The 27,079-nt window shown below is 40.7% G+C and overlaps 1 protein-coding gene across 3 annotated transcripts in view; it reads left to right on the top strand.

Annotated features, from left to right (window-relative positions):
- Positions 1-10,741, top strand: part of LRRC63 (leucine rich repeat containing 63) — a 42,886-nt gene extending 32,145 nt beyond the window's left edge. For all 3 annotated transcript variants that reach the window (XM_042920137.1, XM_042920038.1, XM_042919952.1), the window contains exons 8-10: positions 1,532-1,615; positions 4,963-5,202; positions 9,862-10,741. In XM_042920137.1, the coding sequence (XP_042776071.1) occupies positions 1,532-1,615; positions 4,963-5,202; positions 9,862-10,081 (544 nt within the window). In that variant the 3' untranslated portion in view covers positions 10,082-10,741. The remainder of the gene's footprint in view (positions 1-1,531; positions 1,616-4,962; positions 5,203-9,861) is intronic.
- Positions 10,742-27,079: the final 16,338 nt, after the last annotated feature.

Below are 27,079 nucleotides of genomic sequence, written 5' to 3'. Positions count from 1 at the left end.
ACGTCAGGCTCTGTGCTCACAGCTCAGAGCCTAGAGCCTGTTTCAGATTCTGTGTCCCCCTCTCTCTCTGCCCCTCTCCCACTCACACTCTGTCTCTCAAAAGTAAATAAACATTAAAAAAAAATTTTAAATAAGCAAAATGTAAAAATTCTTTTTTTTAATGTTAATTTAGAGACAGAGAGAGAGGGAGAGAAAGATGGAGGGGGGCACATGTAGGGGAGGAGCAGACAGAGAGGGAGACACAGAATCTGAGCTGTCAGCACAGAGCCTGATGCGGGGCTTGAACTCACTATCCATGAGATCATGACCTGAGCCCAAGTCCTACCCTTAACTGACTGGGCCACCCAGGCGCCCAGGAATATAAAAATTCCTAAAGCAACTACAACTTGTTCGTAAGTAGAGGGTCAACATTATTCACTATTTAGAGATTAAGCAAATTAGTTTGGACTATTGGTTAACCATTGGTTATAGTCAAAAAGTTTTAAGGAGCTCTTTCTCAATAATACTAGTGTTTCTAAAATAAAGCCGTATATATTTTATTAGATAACAGGTTCTGTATGTGTATTAGGGGAAGATTGACAGCACAGCACAAATTCCCTGAGGCCCAATTTTTTGTTGCTACGATTTTGTGTTGAGCTGCTTAGGGCATCTGTTGTAAAGCAAAAGCAGAGAGGAAAGTCTAGGCTCTGGAGGCACAAAGAACGGGGTTCTCATCCCAGCTATGCCCTTGCCGTTAGGCCCCCTACAGTTAGAGTTATGCCCTTGATCATACAACGTAAAGGTGTCATCAACTCTCTCAGGTTAAGTGTTTGAAGTCTTGTAACCACGGGAAGCCCTTCGATGGGTCTATTTAGTTTTCTTGTAAAATAAAGATGATAAATCATTTCAAAAACCCAAAAGGTGTCTTCTTTTCCCCAAAGCCTTGAGATAGCATTGGTTCATGAAATATGTTTTCATTGTTTGTTTAAGGGGTAATGACATCACCAGAATGTCTCCTTTCTTTTCCCTTTTTTTTTTTTTTTTTTTTTTTTTGCCTCTTTCTTTCTTGGTTCTTGTCTTCTCCATCCCAAAGCCTACCTGGAGGGTCCTCACAGCCTCCGAAAGAGAACTGGCTCCACTAACACCCTGATTTCGGACCGCTGGCCTCCCGGACTGTGAGAGTGTACATGTCCCTTGCTCCACGCCACCTGGCTGTGACATTTGTTATGTCAGCCGTAGGAAACTAATACAGCAACCAAGAAAATAATATATCCGAATGTGCTAGACATTTCTCAGGTGGCTTTTTCTGCGTGGAGCTTTATCCACTCCAAACATTTCAAGGCAGTCTTAAAGGATAAATGGTTTATTTGAGGAACTTGGATTGTAATTGCACTGCCTATAATGAAAAGAAGTCCATAAATTATAAGATCTTAGAAAAATACAGCTTCTCTAATACTTTTACCTCTTTACTCAAATATTTAATTCTTCATTCATGCCCAGTAATGACAAACATGTCGTCATTTTTAATTTCATTTTCTTTTTTCTATTTAAGGTTATTTTCTTTGGCCCATCTTGAGGAACTTGATATCTCCTACAATAGTATTGCTTCTATCCCAAACAAAATCCAGAAACTCAGGTATTTGGGAAGTACTAAGTACACACAGTCATATGCCCTGTAAGGGTATATTTGGTAATGACTGTGTTGGAGAAAATTGAATTCGTTCATATATTGAATGGTCATAAAACATAATATGTGAAAGCATAAAGTTTACAAAAACAGAATTTGAATGATTGGTATTTTTATTTTTATTTTTATTTTTATTTTTTTAATATATGAAATTTATTGTCAAATTGGTTTCCATACAACACCCAGTGCTCATCCCAAAAGGTGCCCTCCTCAAAAATGATTGGTATTTTTAAGACATAACATTTTAAGACATAACATTTTCAGTGATCGTTTAAAAGCTGTCCTGATGGCTACGTAATAGAATGACAAGAGAACCTTGTTCATTTTTCTGTGTGTGTACCTGTGTTCTTATCAGTCTTCACTTATTTTGGGTAAGGATATACACATACATCGTGTAATCTTAATAATACCAAGCTCTGATTTTTTCTCACACTGATTTTTAAAAAGTCTCTGAAGTTCATCTATGTCCTTCTAGGTCAGTGTCATCCTATTTTACTTATGACTTTAGAATAATTTTTATTTTTATTTTATTTTATTTTATTTTTTAAGAATTTTTTCTAACGTTTATTTATTTTTGAGACAGAGAGAGACAGAGCATGAACGGGGGAGGGGCAGAGAGAGAGGGAGACACAGAATCAGAAGCAGACTCCAGGCTCCGAGCCATCAGCCCAGAGCCCGATGCGGGGCTCGAACTCACGGACCGTGAGATCGTGACCTGAGCTGAAGTTGGACGCTTAACCGACTGAGCCACCCAGGCGCCCCTAGAATAATTTTTAACAATTAATAGGGAGACTATTTTTCAATAATAATCTTTTAACTATTCTCTTTAGGGGGTGTCTGGGTGGCCCCGTCGGTTAAGTGTCTGACTCTTGATTTCAGCTCGGGTCACGATCTTGCGATTCATGGGATCGAGCCCCGAGTTGGGCTCTGCACGTATAGGGCAGAACCTGCTTGGGATTCTTTTCTCCCTCTCTCTCTCTGCCTCTCCCCCCTACTCTCTCTCTCTCTCTCTCTCTCTCTCTCAGGATAAATAAACATTTTTTAAAAAACCTATTCTCTTTATATCATGAGCTTTAAGATCATTTAATATAATTCCAAGCCCCTCCACCCCCAAAAAATATAAACACAAAATTGAAATTTCGATTGGAATTGTCTTGAGTTTACATATAAATTCTGAAGAATTTATATTTCTCATGTTACTAAATCTTTTCATCCTAAAACACAGCATAATGTTTCATTTGTTTAGATTTTGTTTTATGTCCTTTATAAGAATTTATGACTGGGAGCACCTGGGTGGCTCAGTCGGTTAAGCATCTGTCTTCAGGTTGGGTCATGATCTCACAGTTTGTGGGTTTGAGCCCCACGTCGGGCTCTGTGTTGACCGCTCAGAGCCTGGACCCTGCTTCAGATTCTGTGTCTCCCTCTCTCTGCCCCTCCCCTACTCTCTCTCAAAAATAAATAAATATTAAAAAAAATTAAAAAAAAAGAATTTATGACTCATTTCACATAAGTCCTTTATCTTTATTACTAACTTCCTCTAAGTATTCTATAATTGTGTTGCTATTATGAATGTAACATTTTCTCTAATTTTTATTTCTAGCTGACTATTGCCAGTACAGAATAGAGAAAAGCTATGTCCTTCTTTACATGAATTTAAAATCAAGTTATATAACTCAATTTATCTTCATTCTGGTTCAGTTTTACTGGATTTTCTTTGGCTTTCTAGGAGGATAGTCTTATCCTCAGTAAAGTGAGATAATTTTGTCTCTGCTTTTCTAATATTTGTACCAATCATTATATCCCATGTAACAATCTTTATATTTTAACAGGAGTATTCAACCTGTTCGCATTTGTTAGGACTGATATATTTAATTTTTTGCCTTCCATTTTACTTTGTATTTACTATTTATTTCCTTCTTCCTTCTCCTATTTGCCTTCTTTCTGTGTGTATATGTGTGTGTGATTTTTTCAAGACGCTACTTATTCTTTTTTTCTCCCTTATTAATTTTGAAACCCTACTGTACTTTCCCAGTCTATTAATGGCTATCTTGGGGCGCCTGGGTGGCTCGGTCGGTTAGGCGTCCGACTTCGGTTCAGGTCACGATTTCGCGGTCCGTGAGTTCGAGCCCCGCATCGGGCTCTGAGCTGATGGCTCAGAGCCTGGAGCCTGCTTCCGATTCTGTGTCTCCCTCTCTCTCTGCCCCTCCCCCGTTCATGCTCTGTCTCTCTCTGTCTCAAAAATAAATAAACGTTAAAAAAATTAATGGCTATCTTTTGCCCCCAAACACATGCAAACATTTTTCTTTACTATTTTAATACTATTTTTAAAAAATGTTTATCTATTTATTTTTGAAAGAGAGAAAGAGAGAGCAAGCAGGGGAGGGGCAAAGAGGGAGACAGAATCCCAAGCAGGCTCCGTGCTGTCAGCGGAGCCGGATGTGGGGCTCGAACCCACCAACCGTGAGATCATGGCCTGAGCTGAAATCGAGTCAGATGCTCAACTGGCTGAGCCACCCAGGCGCCCCCGATCATGTTTTAGTATTGTCAGGAGTCAGAACTGAAGAGTTTGTGTGGACAAGAAACGAGGCTGCACATGAGCACATGACACAGACTCCAGAGCTCCCAGCCCCTCGCTTCAAAAGTCGTCATTTCAACCTCTTCACTCCCAGCACACTTGACAAGTTGGACCAGCCTTTGATTTGTGTTTATGTGACCCTCATAAACAGATACTTTTCTGCCTGTCTCCAGCACTAATTTGAAAGGAGATGAGTGGCTGTAAAACACACCATCGAGACAAGTAGTATAAATGAGAAAATCAGTAAGGTTCGTTCTCTCTGAACAAAGAAATCAGGGCTTCAGAAGCAACGGACACAGTAAAAACCAGGGGGACTCGGGTGATGAAAAGTCCGTGTGCAACATAGCACATGATACGTATGATCGTGGTAATTCCACCGTTTTGATGAGGTTTGGATGAAAAAGTAGGTACTGGTGTTCAATTGCTCAACAAATATATGTCCTTTCTTTGTATCATTATGCTATAGTATTTCTTTTTCCATAATGACATGTTGCAAAGACCCAAAACATATGCTTTAACTCTTGCTATTCACACAAACGCACTTATTGGCATAAAATACTGTTTCAATTGCTTTTTAATTCTCTGATTCTAAAGAAGTTCTTAAACACTTGTATGTTATTGCTAAGTTTGATGCTAATTTTCCGGAACATTGGGACGTAATTTTATTTCAGTATTATGAGTTGCATAAACACCTTTTAAATTTGGTTTCCTTTATTTACAGATTACTTGAAAATCTGAATGTTAACGGGACTGATCTGACTACTTTTCCACCTGCGATTTTGAAGCTTAACCTGAAAAAACTCCAGTTTGAGAACACTTTCACGCATCCTACTCTTTGGAAAGAGAATTCTTTAAATAGCCCCCCGTGTCTGACTCATCTTACTTCCTTGTTCTTCTTAAAAAGTAATCTAGACAAATATTACGATGAGATCCCAGTGGAAATTCAAGAGCTGCTAAAATGGTGAGCAAATGCTGAAGCCCTTTTAGGAAGAATACACCTTTAAGCCTTTAAAATGGTAGTCAATAGAGGCCAGGTGAGAGTTTTACCGTCAACACACACACACCACACCACACCCTCGGGCATACATAAAATTCTTCGAATTTCTCCTTCTGGCTCTTCAGGCATGTGATGTAGTCTGAATTCAGCCCGTTTGCTAAAATTCTCAAGTCACTACTTAATTCCAGTGGGAGTTACACATTGCTGAGGGGTAGCTGGCAATGTCTCTACAGTCCGTAGTCATAGGTCCTGTGAATTACTAAGGACATAGAAGTGGGTTCTTCCAAAAAAGGCTTCTTTAGTCCCAGGCACACTATGCAGGGAAATGCTTTATACTCTAGCTTCCTAGAGACCAGACGTATTTAGAGCAACTTCTCCTCAGTGATCCGTGGCCAGTGTGAGAATCATTGCCTAATCTCAGGACTAGGGTTTTTAAACCCCATCCACTGGCGGTCCACTCAGCTTATCTCTTATTTCCTTCAGATGGTATAAATCTGTTGTTACACTCATCAGTGCGTATATTACTGATTTAACAAACATTTGTTGTATGCCTAAGTAAAATTTCCCAGGAGTATATAAATTACCAATATAGACTCAATAAAAGGCAGGAAGCCTAAACAGACTAGTAATCATCAAAGAAATTGAAGAAGGTGATTCTAAACTACCAGTAAAAAGGGACCAGGACCCAAAGTTTTCCATTTTAATGCATGGAGATGTCAGTGTTCATGAGATTTGAACGCACATGAAAAATTAAGAAATATCTCAAAAGATACAAAGTTTTCTAAAGAAATAAAACCAAACTAGTGAGTGGTAACAGATGTGGTACAAAAAGATTTGAATTCACCACAAAGTAGGGAAGCTGAACCTGACATTCCTCAAATCTGTACCCAAGAGTGGGCTACGTGTCCCTGGGCAGTAAATACCTTTTTTCTAGCTAGCCAAGTGTTTTTGAGAGAAACATCCTCAATTTGGACTTTGAAGACTCCGAAAAAATTAAGTTAAATTGAACATCATCTCACAATTGAAAGAAATGTCCAAATACGTGTGGAAATGAGCCATCAAGAGTTAAAGTCAGCAAAATCAGTCAACAGGTACAAGCCTCCAAGGATCCAAGAATATGAACTTTACAGAATATGAAATACCTATTTTCAGTGTTTAAAGTAATAAAACATATTCATTTTAAAAATGGTTAAGAAATAAAAGACCATCGAATATGAGTGGGCACATATGAAAAAGAAATTTTATTTTCATTTATTAAAAAAATTTTTTAATGCTTATTTTTGAGAGAGAGAGGGACAGAGACAGAGACAGAGTGTGAGTGGGCAAGGGGTAGAGAGAGAGAGGGAGACACAGAATCTGAAGCAGGCTCCAGGCTCTGAGCTGTCAACACAGCGCCCAATTTGGGTCTCAAACTCATGAACAGAACCGTGAGATCATGACCTGAGCCGAAGTCGACTGCTCAACTGACTGAGCCACCCAGGGGCCCCTATTTATTTATTTTTTAATGTTTATTTATTTTTGGGAGAGAGAGAGCCAGAGTGTGAGCAGGGGAGGGGCAGAGAGAGAGGGAGACACAGAATCTGAAGCAGGCTCCAGGCTCCGAGCTGTCAGCACAGAGCCCAATGAGAGGCTTGAACTCATGACCTATGAGATCATGACCTGAGCTGAAGTAGGATTCTTAACTGGCTGAGCCACCCAGGCGCCCTTGAAAAAGAAATTTTAAATGAAATGAAATTCTAGAAACCAAAAGTGTAACAGTTGAAATTAACTTGGTGCATGGGTTAAATAGACAACTATACAGACACGCAGAGGGATCTGAAGAGATTATTGTGTCTATGCAGACAGGAGGTAAAGCGATATTAATACATACTCTAACACAGACGTAGAGTCCCAGAGAATTTTGTGTATTTTCAGAAGTAATGAAAGATGTGACCTCGGACGCTGAAAGCTCTATACGAGGGCAGTAACACACCTTATAGACAACAAAGACGAAGGCAAAGACTCAAAATCAGCGAGGGGGGAAAAAAGGCACTTAGAATAAGAAATCAACTGCTAGCAACAGTGGGACAATGACTGAAAACATGCTACTTTGCCCAGCACAACGAACTTGCAAGAACAAGGGAGAAAGAATGTCATTTCAGAGAAAATAAAACAGAGAATTGACTTCCTCTAGATTGTCACTAAAGGAACTTGCAAAGGGTGTGCATCAGGAGGAAAACGACTCCAGAAGCAAGCTCTGAGATGTAAGGAGGAATGGAGGGAAAGAGATTGGAAATATGTGGATAAACAAACATGGTCTCTAGAATCCATGAAATAATAACAACAATGTCTATGGTGTGGTGTTGAAAAGAAGCTATAACTAAAACCAGATATCAAAAGCAATTAGAGATGTAATATTTAAATGATACTTTTTGTAAAGAAACGTAACGTACCTAGGAATACATCAAGTGAGATATGTACAAAGCATTTACAGAGAGAAAACATCAAATGACAGAAAAATAAAGAAGTTTGAATCAAATGAGAAAGATACATATTCAGGTATAATAAGATCCAACACCAAAAATACATCCATTCTCCCCAGACAGAACTGTGTGTTCAATGTAGTTCTGGTCAAAACTCCAACAGAATCTCCGAGAAACTTGATAAGCTGACTATAAAATGTGTATGGAAAAACAGAGACTCCAAAATAGCCAAGACAAGCCTGAAAAAGAAGACTAACATTAAAGGCTTCGTTGGTTTATATCTGGTCAGATATGAACAATTATTATAAAGTCAGAGAGAGTAATACAGCTGGTGTTACGTGCAACGAAAGACAAATTAACCGATGGAAGAGAATACATAGTCCAATTACGTTCTCGTGCGTGTGCAAAAGCTTGATGTCAGGCAAAATAGCACTGTGGATCAGTAGGGAAAGGAGAGATTTTTCAATAAGTGATACTGAGATATTTGGTCACCTACCGGGGGAAAAAAATGTGTCATTAGATTCCTGCTATGTGTATGTCACTATCCTATGCAAAACCAGTTCCAGTTGGATTAATAATGTAAATGCGAAAAACAAAACTTCAAAGCCTTCGCAAGCAAGTATAGGAGACTAATATGTATAACTTCATGATAGGAAAACACGCCTTGAGCAAAACGAAAAATATAAACAGTAAAGCCAAGTTTCATAAATTTGACAAAAGTGTAATCTTTCCATGTAACATGACACCTATAAAACTAAGAGGCAAGCCATCAAGAAGATATTGCAATGCATACAGCTGTTGAAACATATATGTATGTCTCCCACAAATCCATAAGAAAAGATATAACCAATAAAAAGTGTATAAGTGATAGGAACATGCAATTCAGGGGTGATGATACATTGATAGCTGATAAACATGAAGAATGTTAAATCTTATTGGTAATCAAGGAACTGTGATATCACATAGCAACAATAGGTTTTTTATGTACCCGTTTAATCAAGATGAAGAAGATTGACACTAAATGTTGGCTTTGGATGCCCCAAACTGGATTATCATGTACCATTCGTGGCACTGTAAATTGGTCAAAGCTTTGTGGGAGGCATTTTGACAGTACCCTGCTTATCCCTTGAAAGAGAAATTTAAGTCTTCAGAATTCGTCTTATAGAAATAGTAACATGTGAACACAAGTCAGGCATAGGGATGGTAATTGCAGCCTAAATGTGCATCAATAAAAAAGTGGTAAAATAAAATTACGGTGTATCCATGTTATGGAATATTATGATGCTATTCATAATATGAAGCAAAACAAAATGTATTGCCATAAAAATTTGTCCAAGACATTCTGTTAACTCTTTTGAGATTTTATACGTACATAAAATTTAACGTGTATCCATGTTTATATCATTTTTTTTTTATTTTTTAAATTTAAAATTGGTAAATCATACCGATGTCTACACCACCAAGAAAGTATGAGTGGCCCCTGATGATTCTCATCCACACCAAACTTTGTACTGGCAGACTTTTCCATTGTGCCCATCTGATGATTATGAAATGGTATCTGTAGTCTCTGATGGCTAATGAGGTTGAGAAGCTACATTTCTCAATGTGCTCTCGACATTCAAGTCTCTTCTTCTGTGAACAGTCTGTTCATGCAAATGGAATAAGCGGTTGATATCTTTATTTTTTTTTTAACTGATTTGTGAGCATCTAAAAATACATGCAGACACTAGTCCTATACTAGGTTATGGTAGTCCCTTTATTTTTAAAATAATATATTTATTTTGAATTCTAAAAATAATACGTAGTTCTTACAGAAAATTTGAAAACTATGGAAAAACTTTATAAAGACATTTAAAATGTCCTGTGATCACATTGACCAAGAATAAGTACTGTTTTCTCTCTGTGTCTATCCTTAGAGTGTTTTCTTGCTATGCATCTATATTTTTTGTTTTAGAAAACTAGGATTGTTTTGTAGTCACATATCTATTTTTTAGCATTTAATTTTTACTTGTGTATGTTTTAGCTCTTTAATTAGATGCTAAGGTCAATGACGATAAAGGCCCCATTTTAAACTACTTTGAGTCTTGCACAGCATCAGGCAAGATGTCTTTTCCTTAGTAGATATTTACTAAGTATTGACATGATGTTTCCTCATTCGCAGCCCGTCTAGATGTGAATGGTGTCACGGTCCCAAGTTTGGTGAAGGTTTTCGAGTCATCCGATCCTGTGATATTTTTGGAGCAACACAGCTTCCTGTTTTGTACCATGTCTGTTCCTCCTACTGCTACAGAAAAGTAAAGGAAAGCAGTTTTATTTTAAAGAATGATCCCAGTAAAAGAAGAGCTCTAAATTCTGAGTTGCTAAGTCATACAATGATTTAGGAGTCCCACTTTAAAAGCCATTAAAGTTTGTGTATATGGTAATTCCTGTCTTTGAGAGTACAGGTTCTGTCTTCTGTGACGCCTCTTTGTAACCCCAGCTCCTTAAGGAACTTTGTGATTGTGAGGGAATTGTTGCAGAATAATTACTTTAGGAAGATTAGTAAAAGGTCTTTGGATTTCAATGAAGATCTAGAAAATTTCTTTTATTGCATGTTGGGCGTAAAATGAGAACTGACAGAATCCTTCGCAAAAAAACACAATTTATCTTACAACTGGCTTTTTTGGGCATCCATTCCAAGTGATAAGATAGCATTTCAAAGTCAACCAGTGGCATTTGTGCCTCCTATGGGTTCAAAGTCACGTACCCAAGTTCTCTATGTGAATTCTGTTCGTGAATTTTTGTGGAAATCTGCCCAGTGCCAACCATCTCCATTGTGGATTGTTTTCAGTAATAAAAGATTTATTCCAGTCCTATATTTAGTTGTCTGAATTCATTACCCAGGCTTTTAGAACACTGGTACAATCTGTCAGTTATCCTGACCTTCATCTCATAAAGCCGGATTCCATAGGCCAGTGCTAGCACTCACCAGGCCTTCAAAGATAGCCTGGCAATTGGGGTGCCTGGGTGGCTCAGTTGGTTAAGCATCTGACTTCAGCTCAGGTCAGATCTCATGGTTCGTGGGTTCGAGCCCCACGTCGGGCTCTGTGCTGACAGCTTGGAGCCTGGAGACTGCTTCGGATTCTGTGTCTCCCTTTCTCTCTCTGCCCCTTCCCTGCTCTCGCTCTCTCTCTCAAAAATGAATAAACATTAAAAAAAAAAATTGAAAGAGAAACCCAAAGATAGCCTGGCAAGAAAATAAGGTAAAACTTACAAAATTACATTGCAAAGCAACATATGCATACAGTAGAACTTACTTCTTTAAGAATTAGTGTTTGGTAACAGGAAGGTAAGAGCATTTTGATATAACAAACAATTGAATTTCAGAATGGCACAAAATTGTTTCATATGCGTCATATTTTTATGTGTATTGAAGTCCAAAATGTCATTGCTAATGATGAAACTTGATGAAATCACATGATTGAAATTTATACAGGGATCTTATCTCTAGAGAATGTCAGAAAACTCACATTATGTCAGGTGTGTGTGTTTCATTTAGTAACAACAAGGGGGTACAGGAGTGATTCAGTCAGCTGAGTGACCGACCTCCTGAGGTCATGATCTCCCGGTTTGTGAGTTCAAGCCCCCCATTGGGCTCTCTGCTGTCAGCACACAGCCCACTTCAGATTCTCTGTCTCCCTCTCCCCCTCCCCCCCTCTCTCTCATGTGTGCTCTCTCTCTCTCTCTCAAAAATGCATAAACGACAACAAATGGCAATAACAAAAATGTGCGCTAAATATTTAAATAGCTGTAACAAAATTAAATACACATATATTTTCATCATAGTTATAAGAAGTTATTGCTCAAGAATACTCGCATCTGGGTGCAAATATATATAATAGTGATCACTTGGAAACATTTTAAGTTTTTATCAGTAGAGAGTTGGTTAAATATGGTAAATCCAACAAGGTAATATCATTCAGCCACTTAAAAAATTAGATAGCTCTGTTTTTCCTGACATGGAAAGATAATTATCAAGTATTCTTAACAAGATATTTATTAGGTAATATAATCACATAATTTAAAATTCAAAAGATACCAAAGAGTAGATCTTAAAAATTCTTTAACGCCAATGCCCTGCCGTCTCAGAGGCAATCAGTGATACCAAGCTTTTTGTATTCTTCCAGGATGTTTTATTGTATATGTAAGCTAGTAAGTAAATATATTTCTTCCCTACTATTTATACAATATTAACAGATATATACTCCTTTTTGGACCTTTCCTCTTAACTATGCCATAGAGGTGGTTCTGTATCAGTACATTATTACCTTCTATTATTTTTTACGATTGCCTATTATTCCATTGAGAAATGTATATAGTTTTCTTTACCAGTTCAGTACAAATGAACTCTAGACTTTTTACAACCTCTTGTTATGAAAAAAAAAAAAAAAAGTTGCAAAGAATAACATTGTCATTTGCACGTGTTTAAATCTGTTTGCGAGATAAATCCCTAAAGGTGAAGTTGCTAGGTCAAAAGGTATGTGCATTTATATTTAATTGGAGGCATACGGAATATATTTATTTTGTTCACTTTCAAATATGTAATACTAATATGTTGTACCCATTTGGAACAAGATTTGGGTCAGAGCGAAAAGTTAGTCTTTCCAATCAACTTCCTTCAGATTCCAATTCTCCTCAGAGGCAAACATTGCTACCAGCTTCTTGTCTTTGCCTCCAGGGAAATTCTAAGCATGTATAAGCACGCAGCTGGATGTAGAAGAAACTTCCTTATTCCAGTAGCTTTTTAAAAGAATTTTTGGGGGTCACATTCTATAGCAGCAATATTGACTTCGTCTGTAAGCTTCTTGGAAATGCAGAATCCCAGATCCACCCCAATCCTACTAGATTAGAATCTCTGGGGATGGTTTCCAGGAATCTTCATAATCACTCTCTCTCCAGATGATTCTAAGGGTCACTAACATGGACATTCTCTGGTCTCCAGAGGTCAGAAGGCTCACCCCAAGATGTCAGAGAAATAAAGATGCAGGTTTGGGCATAATGCGCTTTATTGTCTTCTCATCTCAGCCATACACTGTCATCCCCGAGATCTCATTCTACAAAAATTATTTAGGAATGTTATCCCAGGACTCGTTTAACATTCAAAAATTGATCAGTGTAGGCCACTGGACCTCCAGACCTCCATGAGCACCGGAATGCAGAGAACAGAGACAGGCGAATGTTTCTCTTTCTAGATGTTCATTATCCTGGTGCAAAACATCTCAATAAGTAGGTCCTTTCCCCCCTTTCTTTTCCTTCACTTGCCCTGACTTTCATTTTTTCTTCTCACTCTCCCTCCCTCCTTTCATTGCTTTCTTTGGACCTCTATTTTTTCCTATTTTTCCCTGAGGTAGGGAGTGCTTAATTAAATTTAAACACAAAGGAGGACTAAGGATCATGGAAACAGTCTGTCTGTAAAATACTCAAGGTAATCCCAGGGTCCCTGGGTGGTGCAGTGGGTTAAATGGTTAAATGTCTGACTCTTGATCTCATCTCAGTTCATGGTCTCGTGGTTCGTGGTCTCGTGGTTCATGCATTCGAGCCCCATGCACTGATGGCGTGGAGCCTGCTTGGGATTGTCTCTCCTTCTCTCCGCCCCTCCCCAGCTCGCGCGCTCTTTCTCTCTCTCTCAAAATAAATAAATAAACGTAAAAAAAAATTCTCAAGGTAATCCCAAAGTCATCCTGTAACAACAAGTATGTGTGTGAGCACACATCTGGGTACATGTAGAAGGGGGTGGGAGAAACTGTCTGGATGGTAAACAAAGGATTCATGGTGCCCTCTGGGAAATGGAACCTGGGGCTGGGACTACGGTCTTTCACTTTCTATTACGTGATTGTTTCCACTTCTGAGTGTTTGAATTTCAGTTTAATTATGAATTACTCTAATAAACATAAAAATGTTTTAATGGGATTTTAATGGGATCATGTAATGCCAACATTTTCTTTCTGTCTTTCTTCCCTGAGTCATATATTGCAAACATTTTTCTAGGTTGTTTATATCCAATATTGGTAAGTTGCCATGGAAATGCCCCAACTTGCTTATCTAATATTCTCTTGTTGAATAAACTATCTCTGGTGTTTATCTGTTGTAAACAACAATAGATTTCATAAATGTAATAAAACCAAAGATAAATAGTTGCCAAAATCTATTCTTGTTTTTGTTTGATTGTAACAAAAATTTCCGACATTTAAATTGCTAGATGAACGTTGTGCAGAGATTTAAAGCTTTTTATTCTTATGATTAAATTGTTATCCTCATTATCAGTTTAGCTTTTCACCAGCAGTCTGTGAGCTGCCCTTTTCCCCAAACCCACAATATCGTTGATTTTAGTTAATTAATTAACTGTATGCATTGCCAATTAGATAGAAAGTACATACATATGATTATTTCACTTTCTTTTATTACTAATAAAGTTAATTTGGGTTCCATGTTAAATAATCATGATTCTGTCATCTTTTGTAATTTTTTCCTTTACATCTTTTTTCTGATGCTTCTATTGATATGTTCATCTTACTGGTTTGTAATGGTTTATATATGTTGAGAATGTTACCTTCTGCCATTTATGATGAAAGGGGTTTTCTTCCCCCCATTTACGACCAGCCTTTTATTTTTATTCAAAGTGGGGGTTTTTTTGACAAGAAGATTTTATTTCATTTATGTATTTACTTTTTGACATAAAGATTTTAAATTTTAGGTTGCAAAATCATGGATGAAACTGGAGTTACGACATAACGTCAGTGAATAGTGAAATAAGCCAGACACGGAAAGAAAAATACTGCCTGATCTCCCATATATGTGGAATCTATAGAAGTCAAGGTCAGAGTAGAGAGTAAAACAGTGGTTACCAGGAGCCGGGGTTTAGGGATAATGGGCAGATACTGGTCAAAATCAATTTATTCCCTTATGTTTTTGTCTTTTATTGCTAAGCTTAGCAAATCCTTCTTTCTTTCCAGTTACATAAAGATCCATCTGTAGTTTATTTTACCTTTTAATCTCGATTCATTTCAAAATTACTTTAGTATGGAACATGAGGGGTGGCTCCAAATTTAAATCTTTCTAGAATGCTGAAAAATTAGGTCCCCATCCAATAGCAACCAAAGCTTCACCCTACCAACTTGAAATGTCACTTTTACTATGCATTAAATTCCTACATAATTAGGTCTGGTTTTTTTTTTTTTTTTCCTACTCTAGTCCACTAACTTGTTCTCTGTGATGCCAACACCATACGGTTTTAATTCTTTTAACTGAAACTGCATCTTAATTAATATATCTGGTTTCTCAAGTTCCAACTCATTGCTGTTTTTTGCTCAATACTTTTTAGTTATCCTTATACCTTTATTTTTCTACAATAATTATTAAAATCTTTAAAATTGTTGTGTATTATGTCCCTCCCTTTCACCAAATAAACTACTGTGGATTTTTGTTGGAAACTGAAGAAAACTGATATCCGCACAATATAGAGTCTCCCCATCCAGGCACATATACTCTGTGACATCATTTATGTAGTAATAATGATAATGATAGCAATTCAGCCATTGGGAGATTTTCTTCTGTATGACCTACATTGTTTATGTTAAAATCCTGGCATCTTATTGGGAGCAGTAATCGTGGCTATTATTGCTTATGCACTTATTCAAAAAGCAGAATTTTTAAGCTCAAAAGTTTGATCAATAGAGCTCCGAGGAATATTCTGCCCAGCTCCGAAAAACTGGATGCCAGCTCTGGTCGCTCTCCGCTTTGTCCTCTTGGCCACCATCAGAGCTCTCTATGGAATCAGCATTCTTAGCTGACTGTGGCCAAAGGCAGGGGTTGGGGATAGGGGGGCAGAGCCTCCTAAGCCCCCTTTGTTGTAGATTGTCATTTCCTGCTTGGAATCTAAGGAGACAGAAGTATGTGACATCTCCCGGGCTCCAGGGACTCAGCAGTCGCTTACTGGTATCCCTGTTTAACCATAACCATGACCTTAACCCATCGAGGAAGTTCTTTACTTCCACGTACCTGAATTCATGCATCCTGAGCCTGTACTCTTGATAATCTGTCTCCCATAAGCTGTCCTTCCAACGACGCACTGCAAGTGACAATTTGAAGAGATTCCATAGTGTCACTGCTTGCCAGAGACTGCAAGGATGAAAATGGGGAAGCACCAGCCCTCAACTGAGGCAGCCCAGAGCATTCTCCAGCCCCGGCAGGTACAGCTGCAGTGAGCATTCTAGATGGTACCACCCAGGGCCTCCACGTCCTGCAGGCTCAGAGTCAAGGCCTAAGGCCCCAGAGGTGGTTGTTAGGAAGCAGAAGGAATGTCCTGTTCCAGAGAGGTGACTGGGCCATCCAGTCTCCTCTACTAATGCTCCATCCCTACCAAACTCCCAGACCCTGGGTCCTTACTTCCAATAACGTCAAGGAAAACAGAGGTCAAGTGGCGAGCATTACAGGACCCCACCCAATTCTCCCTTCTCCGATACCACGATGGCTGCCTTCAAGGGCGTTGTGGTTTGTCTTTTTAAATGGATTTTAAACACGGGTTTCTCCAATTTCTCCTACTTTTAAATTACCAACACAAGGACATTTCCAATTGATTGAGGGTCAGTTGAGGATCTCTCATATTTTTTTATTTGTTGTTTTCATTACATTTAGGGGAGGGGGAAGATGTAGAGATTAATGGCAAAAATTGATTCTTTTTTCTGTTTTCTCCAAGTTGTGCTTAGTTAAGCACTTCTAATCTTTAAATAGGATTCTTTTGGCTAGCAAACAATACAAATGTTCCAAATCCAATTAATCTCAGAAATCCATAACTCCACAAATCAAGAGCGCCAACCCATTTTGACCATCCGAGGCACTCTTTCCTAACACGTCAGGAATTCCTGTTTTTCACCAATAAGAAATGCTACACGTTTGATCATAAAGTGGTTGTGGGAGGACATATGTGCGGGAGGCCAAAGGGCCCTTCTGCTGCATACCTCTGGGGACCCCTGAAGATTTGTTGTTTTGTAGCAGAATAAAGAAAATAAATAATGATCACATTAAACTTATTTGAGTAAAACTTTCAAGCTAGTGTTCCCTGGAGATCGCTTCTTCCCCAGGTGAGTTCAAGTTTCGCCAGTGATTTATTGAGTACCTACTACATGCCATGAAATATAGGCTCTTTGGATAAAGTATCATGTGGAATGTTCTATGACAGAGGTGTATCCACAATGAAGTAGCACAGAACCAATTATGGAGATTCAAGAAAGATTTCCGGAGGGCATATTTGTTAAGCCAGATGAACAGGGTTAATGTTGTAAATTGCACAGCGGAGGATTTTTCAGAGATAAGGCTTAAGGCCAGAGAAGTAAACAGGGCTGGGTCTTAAGGCTCTCACATTCCATACGAAGAAGGGTCATTAGCTGCTGAAGAGCCATTGAAGATTTTAATGGAAGAATAATAACACGATCCACCGTGTGAACAGATTGGAAAACTCAGAGAAGGTGCTGGGAATTGCAACAAGTCATGACCGTAGTAATAGGGAGGAAAATTTTCTAGAAATATTTAGAATGTAAAATTGGCAGAAAGGATGTTGAGCATGAGGGAGAAGGGGAGTCTCTGGAATGATTCCCTTGATTTCTACTTCATGAGAGGAAGAAGCATGAGAAAAATCTTGACTGCACTCTCAATTTGCCAAGCCTAACACTTTGTCGTAGAAAAAAATAGTTTTATAGAGACGATGTGATACTTCAAAACTGCATATTGGTTTCAATTCATATTCTGTTCTCTTCTGGACACCTAAGTGGAGTTGACTTTATACAAATGTCACATTTCAAAAATCTAGATCTGGGGCGCCTGGGTGGCTCAGTCGGTTGAGCATCGACTTCGGCTCAGGTCATGATCTCACGGTCTGTGGGTTCGAGCCCCGCGTCGAGCTCTGTGCTGACAGCTCAGGGCCTGGAGCCTGTTTCAGATTCTGTGTCTCCCTCTTTCTCTGACCCTCCCCTGTTCATGCTCTCTGTCTCAAAAATAAATAAATGTTAAAAAAAAAAAAAAAAGTTAAAAATCTAGATCTGTCAAACAAACCAAAGGTGATTATTCTCTTCATTAAAGGATCTTTGTTTTATAAAATCAACCTTCATATGACACCTTTAAATTGTCAGCTCGAGGGGCGCCTGGGTGGCTCAGTCAGTTGAGTGTCCAACTTTGGCTCAGGTCATGATCTCGCGATTTGTAAGTTCGGGGTCCGCGTCGGGCTCTGTGCTGACAGTTTGGAGCCTAGAACCTCCTTCAGATCCTGTGTCTCTCTCTCTCTCTGCCCCTCCCTTGCTTGTGCTCCCTCTCAAAAATAAATAAACATTAAAAATTTTTTTAAATAAAATAGCTCTAAATATGATTTAATATTCTGCTCCTCAGAAATACATATATTGTATAAAATCAGACATATACTCACTTTTGAATTGATTAGTCGGTTTTCTTTTCCAAGATAGTTTTTTGGTTTTTTTAGAGTAAGTGGCAGGTATTTTTCCGGATGAATTCATTTATTTGTTCATTCATTCAATTAACAAATATTTGTTGAGTTCTTTTTGTTTGACAGACACTTGTGTAGGACACTTCAATGACAGCAGTGAATGAAAGAGACAAAAGTTCCTGTCTTCATGGAATTTGCATTCTCATAAATTGTTCCTTTTTTTTCTTCTTACAAATAGCGGAGGTTGTTTTCCCTTTTGTTGGTTTTTAACTTATTTTCTAGCATGGTGTCTGGCCCACAGCAGGGACTTTTTCTACATTTATTCAACTGAATAAATTCTCCACGCAACAGAAAGTGACTCTAACAATATACTGCATAAGTGACTTCACAATTTTAAATATTCTGATCTATTGTCAGCCTCAGACAAGATGTCAGACTATATATTCTCATTTAAAAAATAATTCAGGTATTTGCTCACAATCTTCAAGTTATTTATAAGGAGAAAAAGACAGTATGATTTAAATGCTCTTAATTTGCTCACTGAATCTCTCATCAAATAATGTGCTGTCTTCACAACACTTCAGCCCCTTACATACCATTGTAAAGCAGATTACATTGCCTAAATATTTTATAATTTGCAAAGCACTTTCATATACTGAAGGAAAGGAGGGATTTTAAAGCCATTGTTTTTTTAGTATTACCTGTGTGGCACAGAAGACGGATTATTCACATTTCCTTTTTCCTTTCCCTCCTTTGAAGTAGAATCTTGATTTTTAACTAGGCACAATTGTCTCCCAGTATAAAGTACTTTGTTTCCCAGGCTCCCTTGAAGCTAGATTCAGTCACTACCTCATGGCAATGAAATCTAAGTGAAAGTGTTGGTAGGACTCCAGGAGGGCTGTTAAAGGGAACAGATTGATTTGAGAGAAGACTCGTTTTGCTCTTTAATCTCTCCCCTTGTCTCTAGCCTGGAATGCAGACAGGATGGCTGGAGTTCCAGTAGCCATTTTGGGCCATGAGGTCACCTCGAAAATAGAAGGTAGGAGCCTAGGTCCTTGGTGACACCATAAGCCACAATATCAGACTGGTATGCCTACCTTGTACATGGAAAGAACTCAATTTCTATCTTGTTGTAGCCATCAATATTTTGGGCTTTTCTGTTATCTCCAGCCAAATTTAATCTTAACAGATACAGCTTGTAATACACTACAATCAAAAATACATTAGGAGAGAGTCATATTCCCTCTACTAAAGTAATATGCTTTTAGATCATTTCTTTTTCCCTTCAGCTGGTCTTAACTCCCTTTTGAACCTGATTTCACTTAGGTTTATACATTAGGTTGGGGACAAGGGTAAGCAAACTGATTTACCTGCAAGGCTATTTGTGCAGTAGGGCAGGGAGTCAGGCAGGCTCTCTCACCTCATCAGACTCTGACCTACTTACTGGCAAGGAACAAATCGACCACTTCTGGTCAAATTATTTTCCTTTTTATACCCCTGTATACCTCTTAAAAGAAAATAAAATGTCTTCTAAACCAGCAAGCCAAGAAAGCCTAGGAACAGCATATAAGCATGTTATTGAGTGGCCAACATGCACCACGGTGGAAAATGCCAGCCCCACGTTATCATAGTCCCCAGCTCGCTGCAGACTTTACTAAGCAATCCTTACGCTCTCACCTGCTCAGCCTGTTCTGCTTCTGACTCCTTAATAAAATAATTCCCCAGGGGCACCTGGGCAGCTTAGTGGATTAAACGTCCGCCGACTCTTGATTTCAGCTCAGGTCATGATCTCACGGTTCGTGGGTTTGAGCCCCACGTTGGGCTTCGTGCTGACTTCACGGAGCCCGCTTGGGTTTCTCTTTCTCCCTCTCTCTCTCTCTCTCTCTCTGCCCCTCCCTGCTTGCATTCTCTGTCTCAAAATAAATAAATGAACTTAAAAAATAAGAAACTCCCCAACTAAGCTTCTCTCTGGGTACACGTTAGCACCTTACAGACGCATGCATCCGAGCTAGGTTGCTAAGCTATTGTTTCGTCCTGGTTAGCAACGATAATAGGATGCTAAAATGTGACTCTTGGCATTCCCACTTTTAAATGCTTAAGACAAAATGATACGTTTCCAAATTGAGGTGTTAGAGGGAACATTCCCAACCAAAGAGCTAGGAAAGAAGAGGACAAAACTAGTTTTGTGACGGCTCATGGGAGCTGCAGTGGCAGATTCCTGGTGAGTGGGGGCCTCTCCAAGAAACCCACTACATTGCCCAGACGGAGTCCAACTGAGCACCCAGCAAGGCCAAAAGGCACAATGTCTGATCACGGCAGTGCCGGTGACAAAGACCGTGTCCTTTTCTCCCATCCCGTTCGCCCTTGGCATCACTCGGAAAGCATCAGAAACTACAGAGAAGCGATGGGAGAGCAAGCGGGGTGGGGAGAGTAGCCAGGGGGTGACAAGCACAGTTGATCAGAGCCCCTACCCCACTGTGGGTTTCAAGCCTGACCCGGTACTATTCTCATTTGCTTAAGAGCTGCCAGTATGACTGCCACACCAGACTGGATGCTTTGTTGCTGCAATGATACTGGTCATATGACCCAAAGGGGCAGGAAGGACTTCTGGCATCTACCAGAGATTTCTTGCAGAGGCAGGAAAGAACCAGTTCTTGAAAGACGTTACAAAGGGCCAGTGGGGGGGAGGGGTGAGGGGGGAGGGTCAAATTACTCCGTCTGTGCTGCCCCCAGCTGCCTCCCCCCCTTCACTGGGTCTCACTTGCTCAGAAAAGCAGCCACACCAGCTTCCCCATCAGGCCCCTCATGACCCACAGGCAATGCTTGAATCCGGGGCAGTGGAACTACTCGTCCCTTTTGAGAGAATTTCTACCCTGGCTGCTCCTGAAAATTGGAAAGGATGTCTCCTGACACCTAGAGCATGACAATAGGAGTCTGTGTCCTCAAAGTGTCACATCACATTTGAAATGTCCAACCCTCCTCAGCATTTCCACATCAACTTGCTGAATTTGTTTCATTGCTGGGAAAATCCAGACCAGTTAAATTTTTGGTATATTTCAAATACAGAAAGCTGACGTTTAGAAATTCAGCAGAAGCCAGGGATATGCCCAGAATAGTATTATGACTAGATTGGTCTTGAGTTGATACTTCATGCGGGAAAGGGGCGTTTTCCTCAGGAACTCAGCCAAGCCACTTACCATAATATTTTAAAGTTCGGTGAAAACCATGGGGTTACTTAAAACTGTAGAAATAATGGCTCGATTTTCTTCTTTTACTTTTCTCTAGCTCAATTTCATATAGCTTACGGGTTGTATCAATTTTTTGTACTAAAAAGAAAGGCACACTAATGGCATTTTTTTTGCGCCCTGAGTCACTCTCGCTTCTGTCATATGCTTCTAATTTGAAAAGTGAGGCACTAAAAAGTAAGAATTACCCGAGTAATTTATAGTAATGCAAAACTTGGCTCAACAACCAGATCAATAGTCTCCAGAAGGCCGAGGACAGATACAGAGACAGTTAGAAATAAGTCATTATTTAATTGGGAGATACTTGCTCGGGCACCAGATTTCCAATTGAACTTAACTGAGGATTCTCTTGGCCCAAAAGCACGGTAATAAACAGACCTTAAAACAGCATCCAGACAAGGGCAGTTCTTTGTAACATCATACATCACAGAAAGAATTGCCTTAACTGGAACTTTCCCATTTTATTTCCCCTTCTATTTGGCAATATGCCAAAAAAGAGACCCAAAGTGATCTACAGGGTTCCTTTTGGCAAAGCTCAAGGAGCCCTCAAATGTCCCCGTATTTGGATTCCAACCGCATTCATTCCATTACGATAATAGAGAGCGTTTGTTATCATGACGATTAGATCTCGCTCCTTGCCTGCGCTCCTTTGAGCAAATGGAATCACAGCTCTCCCGAGTTCTCAGTGGGCACAGTGGAAAGTGTTTCCTGTGTAAAAGGCAAATAGCTTTAAAAGAAGTAGGAAGAGAATCTCACATTATAAGGGTAACGGGGATGTCCTTAAGCACTATCCCAGCCTGAGGGTCTAGATGTTGCTCAGTTTGGCAGGACCTGTGCTCAAGCTGAAGACCGGAGCTTCCCCAGCGCCCCTCTTGGGTTTTAGGTATCCTGGGAGGTTGTGGGGGAAGTGTCTGCACAGGGCAGTTGGACAGAAGCCGGCCTATGGCATTGCTGGGGGGGGGGGTCACCCCTGCTAGTCTGGCGGCTGGAAAGGTACAGGAGCAGGTGGAGCCCCGTTTCTCCTGTGTGCAGCTCAGAGCTGGACTTAGTGGTTTCCACATGGGTGAAGGCTGGGTGGTCAGTGATAAAGACACCATTCAAGGATGTTCCTGGATGCACGAGAGGGACCCAGCATAGGCCTAGAAGTCTTCTCCCCCAGCCCTTCCTCTCACCCCCCAGCCCCCGACAGTCTCCCCTCCCATTCTGACCACTCTCTTTTACTCAGGGCCCAGGTCACTGAGCCTCTATCCCATAACCACTAGAGCTCTGTCTTCCCTATTTTCTGTGACTTCCTGCCATGCACCATTTTTACTGCCTTCCTAAACAGCAGTATTCTCCTTTTATTTCACAACAGAACTTGATTTCCTTATCTAAACCACAGCCCACTCCTTCCCAGCCAAAGCCAATCTGGATCCCCTTTCCGCAGGGGCCCAGAAAGTGCCATCTTCAAAGCTCTTTGAAAACCTTCAAAGAGCCCCATATCATAGCTCTACAGCAGTGCCTGCTGAGAAAGGTTGGTAAGCCCACACTTAACACGCAACTCCAGGAACAGGGCGCTCACCAGAATGTTCCCTCAAGAGAACACTAAGTTGGCCCAGAAGTATCCCATTAAAAATAACATGTGCAGTTTTCTTATGTCAAGGAAGTCCTCACCCCTTTTTATGACCATATGTCTGAATTAAATCAAGATCTCCAATTTACATAACTTTGAGACATCTGAAGAGATCTATTTCAAGAGCTGAATGGCAAGTGGGTGAGCCAAAGCTCTCTTCCTAGAATGGTTTTCAGGTGTGCTCAGGCATATGGTGCTATCCATGCCTGAAATCTCTATGCCATGATGCTGCAATAATTTTTATCTGGAAGGGCTCTTCCTTTTCCATCAATAACGACGCCTAACGATTGCTAAGCACACACTGTGGGCCAGATGTCTGCTATTCTTACATCACTAACAGTTTCTACTAATAGCTTGATTTTACAGGTGATGAAACTGAAGGGATGAGTTTGATTTATTTATTTTTTTTTTTAGTTTACTTTTATGTATTTATTTATTTTGAGAGAGTGAGAGAGAACAAGTGGGGAGAACAAGCAGGGAAGGGGCAGAGAGAAGGGGAGAGAGACAATCCCAAGCGGGCTCCTCGCCCGGCAGGGTGGCGGGTGGCTTCATCTCCCAAACTGTGAGACCGTGACCTGAGCTGAAATCAAGAGCTGGATGAGTTTTACATTTTTTATAATGTTTTTATGTATTTTTGAGACAGAGAGAGAGAGCCAGCGTGAGTGGGGGAGGGGCAGAACCTGACGCAGGCTTCAGGCTCTGAGCTGTCAGCACAGAGCCTAACTTGGAGCTTGAACTCGTGAACCACAAGATCATGGCCTGAGCCAAAGTCAGATGCTTAACCAACTGAGTCACCCAGGCGCCCAAGAGTTGGGTGAGTTTTAAAAGGAAGGATCTGAACAGTAAAATTTCAGGGTCACAAACATTAACATGTTTAGGGTTCCTGGTAGAGGAAGTCAATTTGCTTTCTGGAAAATCTGTACCTCCTGCTTGTGGTACATACCACACATTCACCAACACATTGAGGATTATCTTTTGAAATATTTAATCATTTGATGGAGGAAAACCATACTTTACTGTGGTTATTTCAATTGTGTTGATCTTAAATGTCCTATTTTCTTCTGAATTTTGTAGGGAGCAAACATGACAGAAATCCTAAACAAATGGATGAAATGCTTCACTATTCTACTGGGAGCCAGCCTTTGCTATTTTATTTTATGTTTTATTTTATTTTATTTTATTTTATTTCATTAAAACATTTTTTTAATGTTTATTTATTTTTGAGAGAGAGACCTAGCATGAACAGGGGAGGGGCAGAGAGAGGGAGACACAGAACCTGAAGCAGGCTCCAGGCTCTGAGCTATCAGCACAGAGCCCCACGTGGGGCTTGAACCCAGGAACCATGAGATCATGACCCCAGCCAAAGTCGGACGCTCAACCAACTGAGCCACCCAGGCGCCCCTTTTTCATTTCATTTTTTAGTTTATTTCTTTTGGGAGAGACAGAGAAGATGAGTGGGGGAGGGGCAAAGAAAGAGGGAGAGAGAGAATCTCAAGCAGACTCTGCATGGTCAGCACGGAGCCCCATGCAGCACTGGATCTCATGAACTGTGAGATCATGACCTTAGCCGAAATCACGAGGCGGACCCTTAGCCGACTGAGCCACCCGGGTGCCCCTCGCTATTTTATTTTTAAAAGGAAAAGAAAAATTTAGAAAAGGGAGAAGCTAAAAGTAACCCACACTTCCACAGCTTGCTCCAGAAGTAGGAACGGCTTGTCTCCTTGGAGGAACCAGAAAGAAGTTTGCTCCGCTCCCCTTCTCAACAGCCCACATCAGCGCCAGCATCAGCACCGGCCAGAGAGGCTGAGAGCGGCCGACCCACGTGACTGGAAGCGTGTGGGCACGGATGTACCAAAACCAGGTGGAGCTTCACCCTGCGTTTTCTCCATTTCTTATATAAACTCATCACTGGCAATGGTCATGTTATAGTGTCTCTGAAGACAGAGAATTGTATGGAACTTAACGAGCACGTGGTCGGATTGTATGGAATTTAACGGGCACGTGGTCGGATTGTATGGAACTTAACGGGCACGTGGTTACCCAACGCGCCAATCCCGATACCTGCCCCTGAGTATAAAAAAGTAGGTCAAACAGACACTCCTGCTGCAGCGGCTTTCACGCTGCATCAAAGGGTTGTGTCAAACAGGATGGTGGCTGTCGCAAGGGGCAGAGACCACAAACCGTCTGCCACCGCTGCCAGTCAGTGCAGAACCTCGCCGTTGCCTCTCTCTCAACCATTTCCTGGCGACTAGCATCTGACACCTTGCAAGAGGGCAGCACCTTCTGGAAAGACTGCAGCTCTAACTTAAAAAATGTATCATCGAGCAGGCAAAAAACATATCCGATTACCAGCTATTTTCGAGTCCATTTGCATTCACGAGCGCGAGGCGTTCCAAATGCAAACCATTGCTTCCAGTTCAGCTGTAGCCAAACTAGCTAAAAGGACTTGAGAAGCATCAAGAGAGAAGCGACACCCCGCGAAGAAGCAGCCTTTATGATTTGGTTGTCTGATGTTAGAGCAGGAGTTCTGCCCAAGAATACCACTACGAGTGTCCTCCAAAAAGCTGCGTCTAACCAAACGACAATGCAAAGGCCGCTCTGGGGGAAGAGGAACAACATTCAGGCGAAAGGTCGATTCATTTCCTATAGCTGCTGGGACACAAATTACCACGGACCAGTGGCTTAAAACAACATGCTTGTATTACCTTTATCGTTCTGGAGTTCTGAGGTCTAAAATGGGTTTTACTGGGTTGACGTCAAGGTGTAGGCAAAGGTGTGTTCCTTCTGGATGGTCTGGGGATGAGTCCATTTTCTTGCCTTTTCCAGCTCTAAAGGCTGCCTATATTCCTTGGCTCGTGGATCCACTCCTGCATCTTGGAAACCAAGAGTGGCGGGCTCAATAATCCCACAGTCTCTCTGATTCTTTCTCTTCTACCTCCTTCTAAGGACCTTTGTGATTACACTGCTCATCCGTCGAATCCGGGATAAGCTCCTCGAGATCAGCTGATTAGCAGGCTTAATTCCACCTGAAACCTTAATTTCCCCATTGCCAGGAAATACCACATAAGGCTCCAGGAGTTAGAATGGAGACATCTTTGGGTGGGGGTGGGGGGTGCAGGGGCCTTTTTCTGCCTACCCCAAGAGGGAACACCAGAGAGTTCAGTTCTGCATCTCTAATCTTCAGAGCCACCTTGGAGGTGGAACGTTTACCAAGAAACTGAGGCTTTGAGAATCGAAGTACTTTGTTACTTTTTCCAAAGGTATTCTGCTAGTGGCAGATACAGCTGGAACATGACCCAGATCTGTTTTGGAAGCCCGCACCCATCCTCTACACTATGCTCCTACCCGGGAGACAACCTGGCCCTTCTGCTGGATCCCTACACCGCATGGAGCCTGAAGATCCTTCAGCAGGAGTCTCAGAGGAAATTCATCTTCCTTCAGGAATTTCAAGGAACCCTGGTAACGACCAAGAGTCAGGACAATTGGCCTCCACTTCATATTGCTTTGTAACCACTGCAGAGCTGAGCAATGTGCTGAAACTTTCGGGTTCTCAGGATCCTCAAGGGTAAAACCAGATGTTGGACTGTATGGTGTCTAAGACACCTTCCAGCTCTAAAATTCCAAAATTGAGTAATCCTATTGGTGAAGCCAGTGCGCTGCAGAACGGGTCCGCTAAGTGCATGGCTAAGTGTTCCAGATGTTCCTTACTATTGTCACGTGCTGCTCACCGGTCACAATTTCTAGGCACTCAAACAGATCGGCTATTTTCAGCGTTTTTCCTTGGAAGCCCTGTTCTCCTGCTCCAAGCTGGACTATCTTCTGCCCACACCTGCTGCACACAGTTCGTCCCATCATTTTCCTCCACTGCCATCTCAGGACTTTTCATGTGCCATTCTCCTGTGTTAGATCTTCTTTTTCTGGACCCGCATCTTCCTCTTTCTTGGTTTATTCCTTTATTTTGGGGGAGGACAGACTCTGGTAGTTTCCCAAGAAAGCATAGAAGGGAGACGATTCTTTTGAGGGCTTTGAAAATGCCTTTAATCCAGCCTCC

Source organism: Panthera leo, chromosome A1, assembly GCF_018350215.1.
Source record: "Panthera leo isolate Ple1 chromosome A1, P.leo_Ple1_pat1.1, whole genome shotgun sequence".
Lineage (NCBI taxonomy): Eukaryota > Metazoa > Chordata > Mammalia > Carnivora > Felidae > Panthera > Panthera leo.
The sequence above is the reverse complement of the archived record's forward strand: the minus strand, read 5'-3'. Positions and strand labels throughout refer to the sequence as shown.